The sequence below is a fragment of the Rhamphochromis longiceps genome, linkage group LG14 (genome assembly GCF_057381845.1).
Source record: "Rhamphochromis longiceps isolate RC_006_pf linkage group LG14, R_longiceps_female_GT1.1, whole genome shotgun sequence".
In the NCBI taxonomy this organism is placed as follows: domain Eukaryota; kingdom Metazoa; phylum Chordata; class Actinopteri; order Cichliformes; family Cichlidae; genus Rhamphochromis; species Rhamphochromis longiceps.
This window is the reverse complement of record NC_140570.1, coordinates 1650108-1661766: the sequence shown is the minus strand read 5'-3', so window position 1 is coordinate 1661766 and position 11659 is coordinate 1650108. Positions and strand designations below refer to the sequence as shown.

General features: G+C 44.5%; 1 protein-coding gene across 7 annotated transcripts in view; it reads left to right on the top strand.

Moving 5' to 3' along the window:
• Positions 1-11659, top strand: part of LOC146653375 (sorting nexin-19-like) — a 61146-nt gene that overhangs the window by 1062 nt on the left and 48425 nt on the right. For 6 of the 7 annotated variants that reach the window (XM_085380414.1, XM_085380412.1, XM_085380413.1 and 3 more), the window contains exons 3-10: positions 77-271; positions 1288-2508; positions 4342-4540; positions 4651-4751; positions 4843-4962; positions 5164-5288; positions 6099-6192; positions 7229-7376. In XM_085380414.1, coding sequence (XP_085236540.1) covers positions 77-271; positions 1288-2508; positions 4342-4540; positions 4651-4751; positions 4843-4962; positions 5164-5288; positions 6099-6192; positions 7229-7376 — 2203 coding nt within the window. Of the gene's footprint in view, positions 1-76; positions 272-1287; positions 2509-4341; positions 4541-4650; positions 4752-4842; positions 4963-5163; positions 5289-6098; positions 6193-6365; positions 7201-7228; positions 7377-11659 lie in introns of those variants that run through there. The other variant, XM_085380415.1, reaches the window with a different exon arrangement.

The window sequence follows — 11659 nt, the reverse complement described above, 5'->3', positions numbered from 1 at the left end:
TGTTTTACAATATATGGATGTGATTATAAACGGTTTGGGCTAAGTTAACCTTAGACTCCTAATTACTAATTTTCAGATTCCAAAGTCTGAGAAGGATGAAAATGATCTGGACCAGGAGATCCACAACACAGTGAAGAAAATCATCAGAGACTTTGTCACCTCCTGGTACTCCACTGTGTCCTCTGAGAGTGCTTTTGAAACAGAGATTGAAGAAGCCATGATCTCCATGGCCATGGGGCTGAAACTGCGAGCAAGAACAGCTGACAGGAAGGTACTGAGCTTTAAAGGAGCAGGGAGCTTTCACAAGGTCTAACAATGTGCTTGCAAGAATTTTCTGTAGTTAATGTGAAGGCCAGGCACACTACAAGTACTTGAAGAACAAGTGTTTGTGTTAACCTGCCTACAGTTGTTGTTGCTATGGATGAGGAGCACTTGTAAATCTGCATTAAAATCTGTAAAGAGATTTCCAAAAGTCTGGGATGGTTAAAACCATCTATTAAAATAATGTATACAGGGTTGATACGTGTTAGTAAACAAGTCATTCTGGACTGTAGCTGGGTAAATATTAGGAAAGGTGTGACCCATTACCACAGGTCATGTGACTGTTGAGTTCTTTAACATCCTAGGACCTGCGTCCACATACGTGGACATCACATTTTGGGTTATTTAGACTAAAATACTCAATTTTGCTCTACATGGGCCTGATATCCACTTACGAGGATGTCATCCTGCTACTGTTCTATCAACATATTAAATGAATATCCTCTGTATATGACAGGAAATAAGAGAAACCACAGTAGTTCCCTTTATGTACCAGCTCAGACTCTGAGAACCATGAGCTCTATAAGAAGCACTGTGTGGTAGGTGACAGCAGGTCCTGTGAGTTGCGATTTAGACTTCAAGTAGTTCAAATCGTCATATGAAGTATTTCAGCACACCCACTAACAGCTCAGCACCGGTCTATGGTATTCACCACAGAGATGCTCTAACCCCTTCTGCCTATTCGACCTTTGTCGGTGTCACTTTAGTCATTTTTCCTACGTCCAGCATAAAACAGAACAGACTATTTACTTGTGCCATCGTACAAGATGATCAGTAGCATTTGCTGCACAAAGGGTCACACCATTATTAGTGTATGTTACTGTATATTTGACCGTTAACGGCAACATTCACAGGAATTATTACGAGATTTCGTTGCTTGTAAAGAAACTAAATTAACATGCAGAATTAAAAATGGAGAGAATCAGAATTTCTCTAATGGGTCGTGTAAATGTGTGAATTCTGCAGGAACTGACCCAGAGGGTCCTCGATCTGTTCGGCTGCCATCTACAGGACTACATGAAAGCCAAGGAGCTGGTGACCGAGCAGCAGGTGTCTCTGAGAGCAAATGAGAGCAGCGAGAACGAGCAGCTGTGGAAGGCTTATTCCAGCATCAGCAGCCCTCACCTCGCCGTGACCAGCGAAACAGTGGAAGTCAACTATGTGAGGGCAGTCGCAGACTTGCTGCTGCACGTTTTAGTGCCTTCACCGCACTTGGAAACGCGCACTGGACGGTTTGTGGTTGGAGAGCTGATAACCTGTAATGTCCTGCTGCCTCTCGTTGCCAAACTGTCGGACCCTGACTGGTTAAACCTCCTCATACTTAAAATATTTGTCAGCCAACCGCCAGAAACAACAGAATCACCAAATTCATCCCCGCTCCTACCCTCTCCACCTGATGACCCAGAGGTCGCTCCAGCATGGCAGGCAGCACATGTTCCTCAAGAGAACAGCGACGTTCCTGCGCAGAGAGCGGAGGCTGAAAAGATCAATCACACAGAGACCGCCACGCCCGCTGCCGATGATGTGCCCGACTCCGCGGAGGCGGACTTTCCACAACACAACGCCGAAGAAGATGAAACTGTTCGACCCTTTTTAAGGCGCTACACAAGAGGAAGCAAGTCAAACCCATTTTACCAGGAAAACGACTCTGACCCGGATTCTCCTTTGGCTGATTTTAAACGCAGTTCCAGCGATTCTTTGGTCATGATCGGACAAGATGATGGTCTGGATGACAGTAGGAAGGATTGCGCCACATCTGTCGAGACCAACTACGGGTTGGATTTGGAGGATGTTTGCCACAGTCCAGTGGACGGCCAAACCAAATTCCTGCTGAGCTCAGAATCGGAGGAGCAGACTAATGGCTGCGTCCTGCCATCGCTCAGCACAGCAGAGAGGGACTCCAGTATCAGCAGGATTCGTTCCTTGGACAGAGAAGGCAGTTCCCCGTCTATAATCGCCACCAGAGGCCTTCTTATAGGCGCAGAGCAGACTGGGGTAATGAATCCTAATGAGCTGAGTGTTGTCAGTACATTGCAGTGCTGTTCCTCTGTCCCCACGTTCAGTTTTGAGCCCCTCAGCAGCCCCGAGGGACCCGTCATCATCCAAAACCTCCGCATCACTGGAACCATCACGGCTAAGGAGCACCGAGGCACCGGCTCGCACCCCTACACACTTTACACCATCAAAGTAAGGACAATGTGACTTTGCTACGATGCAGTTGTTGGTTGGTGTTTACTGGGCTGATCGATGACCCGCAGAAAAACACCCAGAGAGTGCTGCAGCACTGCTTTCAGGAGTGTCCTCTCTATCAGGCATTTGGCCATGATGATGAGCTTTTCTGCATTTGTGCAGTTTTTAGCACTGACAAATATAATGATGATAAAAGGCAGTAATTTTAATGTTTCAACATATTTAACTTTCAGTTTTGTTTAATAACTAAGAGTTTAAAACCCTGAAATACACAGAAACAGGACTCGTTCTGCACTGGGAGAAAGTTTTTAGAGCTTTACTAAAACGTTAAATAAATCAGTGCTAGGACGTTTGGATAGCAAGGTTAATCCATCAAAGAAAAGTAAATATTAGACAAAGATAAAACCACTAAACACAAAACACAGGAGGTTCTTTATTAAGAGGAAAAAAGTCAGTTACACAGTATTCAAAGTAATGCAGTTTGTCATCCCCGCGCTGATGAGCGACCCGAAGGAGGGCTGGGGCCGAGCTTCAGCGGTGACTGAGTGAGGGTCTATTTGGACACTTTGTTCTCTCAGGTGGACATGAAATAAAACAGCAAAATTAATTTCACATAATTAATATCAGTTTTAGACCTTAACACAGTAACACTTAACACAAAGGGTAACATCTAGGTGCAGTTTCCCCCTCTGGGGGTGAGGGTACCTGGACCTGGGGTGTAAAGTATGTTTGGGGAGTGTGATTGTGTGTACAGTGTCTATTTGTCTGTCTTTACGTTGGGTGAGTGCTGAGTATTTGTATATGTGTATATGGGGGTGGGAATGCAGGTTTGTGTCTGTGTGGCTGTGTCTGTGTCTATATGTCAGGTTGGGTCTTAGACTCCGCCCCTCTGGGAACATCCAAAGTATGGAGGCCTTTCTCCCCCCACCACACTCCCTGCCGGTGGCTGATGCCCTCGGGTGTCAGTGCGTTGGTGGTTCTTGGTGCGCGGCGCTGGGCGCTCAGGTATGTACCGGCTCACTCACAGTGGCTGCTTGGCACGGTCGGGCGCCCGTGGCTCGGTCAGGCCTTTTCTGGGGTGTGGGGGGCCCTCAGGCCTCTGGGCCTGGGGCTCGGTTCACTCTGGCACGGCTGGCTGCCCGCAGAGCCCACGGCACGTCACTGCAGCCCCCTCTGACCTCTGCTCCGTGGCTGCTGGGTGACCCCTCATTTGGGGCTCTCCTCAGCTCTTCCCAGGAGGGTGGCACAGATGCCCCTCTGATGGTCCTCCTTGGGTCCTCGTACTCTGGGGCCTCTGGATCTCCTCCATGCCTGCTTCATGCCCTGGGGTGGGGCTATGTCTCCCCACACTCCCTAGCAGATCGTTACATGGAGAAACCTTTTGAATACAAGCGTGCTGATCCACACGGGTGTTCACAGACACAAACTACCTTTCGTGGCTGCTACCTCACAGCACATTGTGCGCTGTAGGTCCTGCGTGCCACACAACAGCATTCAATATTTAATATTTACTGTTATTTACTGTTAGCTATTAATGTGGTGGTGCTGTGTTTATGTTGCTCTTTTTTTTGCTTAGGGTTAGGGTTTCTCACTGTCCCTCTTCCCCTCTGTTTTTCTTTTCCTTTCCTTTCTTATCCCCCAGCCATGTCTGTCCCATCTGTAACAACTGAAGATAAAATAAAATAAATAAAAAATAAAAAAAACTTCATGTTTTCCTGCACTGACTGATGGGAATGCGAATACAGTCACAAACGTTTGGCCTGTACTGGTGCATTCTTACGTTCACTGGGATATCAGTGAAGCCTCACAGTTTGTTTTTTATCTTTACAGTATGAGACAGCAATGGCTTGTGAGAACCCGGCAAGCATCCAGGCCGGCTTTGAGGATGCAGAAACTGTACAGACGGGCTGTGAGAATCCATCTTCTGCTCAGTCTGTAGCCTATCACACGGTCAACAGACGCTACAGCGAGTTCCTCAATCTGCAGACACGACTGGAAGAAAAAACAGAACTGAGGAAACTCATCAAAGGTACAGAAGCTTTATATTTTGCTCGACATTTGAAAGGAGTGTTGCATTAGACCTTTGAGAACCTTAGAGAGTTTGTTTGTTCCAGTCTGACTCATCTGATCTTTTTCCAGGCGTGAAAGGTCCAAAGAAAATATTTCCAGACATGCCGTTTGGAAACATGGACAGTGATAAGATAGAAGCCAGGAAGGGCCTCCTGGAGACCTTTCTAAAAGTTGGTGGAAAACCTTTCTGTAGTGCACTCGTGTTGTTTGTTGGCCTGCTGCTACATTTCTGGTGGCTTCTTTCTGTTTCAACCTTTTCAGCAACTGTGCGGCATCCCTGAAATAGCCAACAGTGAGGAGATGCAGGAATTTCTCGCTCTCAATACAGATGCCAGGATCGCCTTTGTCAAGAAACCTTTCATTGTGTCACGCATAGACAAGGTGACTATTTCATTCTAACACGAGTGAGTGACACATGAGTGTTTGTGCTTAGTTTGCTGAGACGGAGCGCTGATATGAAGAAATGACCTGCTCTGGTTTCAGCTTGTGATGCCTCGTGGCAGCTGCTGTTGGGATTTGGCGCTCGATAAATAAACCTGAATAAATGGAATTGATACAGCTCATATGTGTTTACTCGTGCAGATTGTGGTGAACGCCATCGTCGACACCCTGAAGACGGCGTTTCCTCGCTCAGAGCCTCAGAGCCCCACAGAGGATAATGAGACTGAGGTGGATGGAGGCAAAATAGGTGCCGATAAGAAGACCAGGTAAGAAACACGTGCAGGCTCAGTGGAGCACGCTGCTTCCTGCGCCTCCTGCGTCTATCCTGTGATCCTCTCACCATCAGAGCTAGCTAAGAGCAATGCTGTGAGGACTCACTTTTGTGTTTTTTGGAGTAGCTGCTGCACAAGAGTTTGAGCAGGTCGTCCACGAGTCAGAAGGTCAGCGGTTTGAGTCGGGTTAGATCACACAAGTTAAACCTATTTTTAAATTTTTGTGCTCCAGGTGCTGAATGTTTGTTTTTCTTACAGATGCAACATTTAGCGATACACTGTGCATTTCTATTTGTACTTTTGTTACGTCTTTCCCAGCCTGTCCTGCCTGAGACATTGTCATACTGTATACCACCTGTATAATGTAAAAACTGAAATGGCAGCAATAGAAATGGAGAAACAAACAGATCAACCCTGAACAAGAGGAGTCTTGGAGATCTTGGAAAAGCAAAATGTGTTTGGCGCCACAGTTATGATCTGAGTGCACTGTGTGTGCGTCACCGGTGCATTCACATCATAAATCTGACTGCAGTTCTTACTGAACATTTACTGATGCAGAGCTGTTGTTCCCCACGATGAAGTCAACCCAGACTGGGAACACTGAAGAGGCCCTCCACGGTTTCAAAGCAGAGTGAGACGCCCGTGCAGTAGCATGGATCTTTACTGGTTTAACACGTCACTTGTCTTTGTAGTGGGGATGATTGCGGTACAGTTATTACTGCGTAATAAAAACCAGGCTTGTTTTAAGTCAGGCTCAATAACTGCTTGAGTTGTTTTCAGTCATGTGTGTTCTGTTTGTTCCAGATCTCGTCTGAAGTTCTCCAGTAAAAACGTTCCCTGTATGAATGGCTCAGACGTGAGACCTCCAGTTCTGTTCAGTATGGAGGAGGCCAGCACAGTAAGCGACTTCCATCACAGCTCGGGTGCACGCTTTTTAAATGATGCAAAAGTTCACACTGTGGAGCTTCTTTTGTGCCTTTACGAGTGAATCAACCAGACTGAGTTAACAATGAATTAAAATATGAATGTAAATGTTTTGTAAATGCAGACCTTCTGTTTGCTGATGTGCAGAATATTGTGCAGCAGACCAAGAACTTCAATCAAGTCTGGTCGCTTCTCTTTCCAAAGGACAACTTTTTGCAGCTTTCTGCCTCGAGGCACATGGCCTATGGCCGCAGTAGACCAAAGGGGTGCCACTCCTGTCAGCTAAGGAAGCATAATTATTTGGTGGTTTAATGGTGTGGGCTTTTCTTTTGTAGAGGCATACGTTGGGCCTCTTACTGCCAACTGAGCTGACCCTGTCTGTGCCTTTATGATGATAGCGGGTCTATGGCTGGCCCCAGCAGGCTAATACAAGATGTGTTGCAAAGCTCAAATCATCTCAGTCATTTCCTTAACACCACAGTGAGGTCACTGTGGCCTCCACAGTCTCCAGATTTACATTCAGTAAGGCACCTTTGGGATGTGGAGGAACAGGAGATTTACACCTGTAGCCCTCCCTCAGCCTGCATCTGCCGGAGGTTTCTTCCTGTTAAAAGGGAGTTTTTCCTTCCCACTGTCGCCAAAGTGCTGCTCATAGGGGGTCATATGATTGTTGGGTTTTCTCTGTATGAATTATTGTAGGGTCGACCTCACAATATAAAGCGCCTTGAGGTGACTGTTGTTGTGATTTGGCGCTGTGTAAATAACATTGAATTGAATAGCTGCAACCACTATGTGACACCATCATGTCAGCATGGACCAATCTCTGAGCAATGTTTCTGTCAAACTGCTGAAGAACTGAGACGGTTCTGAGGGAAAATGGGATCCAGCTGCTTTACTTTCACTGAATGTTATTAAGTGCAAACCTTTCCTTTTAACTGTATTATAGAGGACCGTACCAAGCTGATTAAAGTTTAAGTAACTATTAAAAAAACTCTGTTCTGTGATTCCAGATGTTTAATGGGATGTCTCTGGGATATTTGCAAGACTTTATCAATGAACAGGAGAAACAGACCATGAAGGATGAGACAGAGAGAGGGACCTGTGCAGGATTAAGAGAATTTGGAGGCCATCTGGATCACAGGAAGAGTCGGGAACGCGGTAAGGACACGGGCTAATATTCACATTGGTTTATGAATGTTTCAGTGCTGCGTGTGAATTTAAACCAGTAAAGTAAATACTCAGTAAGACTATTGAATAAAATAAAACCGGCCATGATCAGCCTCAGTCACACCCAACAGCTGACACAGCAGCACCGTTCCAGCAGTCCTGAAATCTGTATGTCTCTGATGGTTTTTGTCTAAATTACTGGAGAAGTCATCATGTTGCCTTTGGCTGATGTCACTGCAGGAAGATGGATCAACTTAAATGGCAAAGTTAAAAGCCAGCGTTGGATCTCGAATCACCATTATCACACTATCATCACGTCTGTGTGTGTGTGTGTGTGTGTGTGTGTGTGTGTGTGTGTGTCTGTTTGTGTGTGTGTGTGTCTGTTTGTGTGTGTGTGTGTCTGTTTGTGTGTGTGTGTGTCTGTTTGTGTGGGTGTCTGTGTGTGTGGGTGTCTGTGTGTGTGGGTGTCTGTGTGTGTGGGTGTCTGTGTGTGTGTGTGTGTGTGGGTGTCTGTGTGTGTGTGTGACTCACGCTGGCTTGTCTGCTTTCGTTTGCCTTTGTGTCTGAGCAGCTCACTGACTCATTAAGTCACTACCACTTCCCATTCAGTGTCTCTCTGTGGTTACAGCTGGGAGTTCTGTTCCAGTCACTGATGAAATGCATCAGACCACATGTTCATATTTTGGCAAACTGACATGCTGCTGTGGATACAAAGAGCGAGGCAGCAAAGGAAACTAGTCTATTACTACATTAGTTCTAAAACAGGCATCTGTGACAGAGCTCACGGCTGCTGCCCAGGCTGGGCGTTCCTAATCTGTCAACACTCTGTAATAACCATCATTGATGGTTGGTCAGTCGCTAGTTAATAGTGATGGGTTGTTTGCGAACGAAACGGCTCTTAGAGCCGGCTCTTTGACGTGAACGACGCGAGCCGCTCCGTATCGCGAGCTGTGGGTTGTTTTCTTTCTCTCTCTCTCTTTTCCCGCTTCACTCCACAGCGAGCCTTGTGCTTTACGCTGAGCAGAGGGGGGAGGGGCGGTAGTTACACTCAGTAGCACAGGAACAGAGCGGGAGGGAGAGAGAGAGAGAGCAGGGACAACAACATAAGAAAGGTATAGTAATCATCTACAACTATTTTCAGTTGCAGATGATAAAGGATTCAGAAAGTTTATTCATGCAGGTCCATATGACAGAGGATGTGCATCTTCTTTTTGTTTTCATATTTTATATTTAATTGTGTTGTGGTTTGTAGTGTTTTGTGTTGTTTCACTTTAAATTTGTTTAAAAGGAAAAAGCTGCAAATTTAAATAGTTAAAAGTTGAAATGTGAATAGTTGGTTTTTGTATTATATGATTTATTTATTACATTTTATGTGGAGTGAATAAATAAAAGTATATTTACGGTGGTATGGGCTCAAAATGTGGTCATAAATATTTTGTACTTGTAAAAAAGATTTGTGTGTGGACTTAGCCCAAAAAACCCCTGCAAGTTACAAGTAAGAATTCTGACCCTATTTTTCTTCCTTTAAGCTGATTGGTCAATGTCATGTCAATCACAAATGTAACAATCCAATCAGAGAACAGATGGGTTTGGCTGTCGGAGGGGCGCTTTTTTGAACTGCAGGTCCTTGAAGGGTGATACAGTTTGAAGCTGGAGGATCTCTATATAAATATCCGATAGCAGCTAGGTCCCCTAACTTTCAGCAGCTGTTGAACGGAAAAAGTTGTGGTATATCAGTGGTTAGAAATAACATTATTACTTTAGGATTAGTTTAACACAAAGTCAGGGCTGACCCAGGACCATTGCTGTGAGTCACAGCGCGCAGCATAAAGGTCCTTTCACATCGGACGCAGGATGTGCTGCTAATGCTAACTGCTAACTAAAAGCCAAGGATCCAGAATTTGTTGCTGGCTGCTGGGCTCTGTGGGTTTTTGCAGCAGCTCTACCTGTACTAGATGCACCTGCTCCTTGTCTTTTCTATCTCTGACTTTATGTGAACTACAAGAGTTTGTGGGTTTTTTTGCTAGTTCTTCAAATGTTCAATAAAAACATGTATGCTAATTCATAACAAAGAAAGCTTTGTGATGAAGACTGTCATTTCCAAAACACTGCCCGCCCCCACCCCGCGGTCCGCAGCGCTGTTGAAAAGGCTGTGGAAGTCCCTGTATAAAACACGTAGACCTGTGACATAAAAATCACCAAACTCGGACGACCACAGACTGTTTTCCTTCGTGGTGATGAAGGAAAACGCTGGGTTGGCATGTAAAAGGGCATTTATTCCCTTCAAAGACCTGCAGTTCAAAAAAAGCGCCCCTCGACAGCCAAACCCATCTGTTCTCTGATTGGATTGTTACATTTGTGATTGACATGACATTGACCAATCAGATGAAAGGAAGAAAAATAGGGTCAGAATTCGTACTTGTAACTTGCAGGGTTTTTTTGGGCTAAGTCCACACACAAATCTTTTTTACACATACAAATCCTGATTTACAAGTACAAAATATTTATGACCACATTTTGAGCCCATACGGTGGCCCCTACAGACAAAACACGTACAAACACAACAGAAGTGCTCCAGGATGCTAGGGGGCAGTGTTGAGCTTTTGTTACCTCGTGGCTACACAAGCCAGCAAGTACCAACGACCGGATTTGGTGTGTGGTAGTAACAGGTAAATGAACATATTTTTAAATTATTTGAATATATACGAGTGCCTGTGTATAAATACACAAACAATACACACATGCTTTCATGCTTTCAATTGTGTAATTTAAGTGATCTAGTAGCTCTAAGTTCAGTTCATGCTAGAAATGTGTTTTGGAGTTTGTACGTGTTTTGTCTCTAGGGGCCACCTCATATATTTATATATAAACATATATAAATAAAACCACTTTTTTTTTTATTTATTTATTTTTTACGTTAGTAATTCCTTTTGTGCGCAATTTTATATTCTTGTTAATAATAAATTAATTAAAGCAACAAAACAACCTGAAGAGCCGGTTCTCTAAAAACAGCTGGAATCCCATCACTACTAGTTAATCTTTAATCAGCGGTTGTTGTGCTGCTAAGAAATGATAAAAGATAATTTATTGGGACAAACAGGTATGTTTGGATGTCTTGATATACACAGCTGTGAGGGACATGTCCTCGTTCCATCAGTTTGCTCTGAGTTCTCAGGCTCGTTGAGTCCTCGAATATGATCTGTTCATAGCAGAGACTGTATAAAAAGTTTCTCCCTGAAGTGTGTCAGAAATGTTAGGACATTCAGTCCAAACCCAAAACATTAACTCTTATCTACCTTTAAGACTTATCACAAAGGACTTGTTGCATCATGCAGCGCTCCATCATTGCTCATTATAAAGAACTACCACAGGAAAAACCGAGGCCCTTCCTTCTTATGCTCGATGCTGTAATGAGACATTCACTGTTTAATAAACCATTTTTTCACAGTCAGCCAGCGACGTGTGAAACTATCAGACTCTAGTTTCTTCTTGTTTCTGTAAGAGAGGATGAAGTACGTCATAAACTGCTTTAAATGTTGTCTTGGTATGATGGACAGGCACACGTCTGCTAACAAGTGCTAAGTAACAGAATTTCATCCAAACTGAAGCACAAATTTCATGAACAATTGTTCCAACAAGAATCAAACAGGATAGCAGACCAGCTAGGCAGCTAGCCAAGGCTAGGCCTAACAGACAGCCATCAACTACAGCTGTCAGTAAGAGCTGCCACGCTCCTACTTTAACGTTAACATACATGTTTTGCTTCTATTTTGCTGGTTTGTTTCAATTTTAGTTACAGCTTCAGTCCCCAAAATTGGGAGACTGAAAATGTAAACAAAGAGAATGCAGTGATTATCAAACCCATATTTTATTCACCACAGAACATAGAAAACATGTTTAAACTGAGAAAATGAGCCCCCCCCCCCAGGTCAGTTTGACTTTGATCGCAGCAACATGTTGTTGCTGTGTTTCGGGAATATTGTTCACATCTTGTCTGATGCAGAATTCTAGCAGCTCACCAGCCCTGGGTCGTCTTTTTTGGTATTTTTCATGCCAAATGTTCTCAGTTGCTCAAAGGTCTGGGCTGCAGGCAGGCAGAGATGCAGGCTTTTAAATGAAGGGCCGATGGCGGACGGACGGCCGCTCGCCTCTGTAGTGGTTGTCTGTTTTTTCCAAGCAGAATTTCAAATTCACGAAACCTTTTCTCTCAGGTTGCTTCAGTAATTTTAAATGAGCATCTGGGCTCGTTCACATACAGCTGCTTCTTCACACAG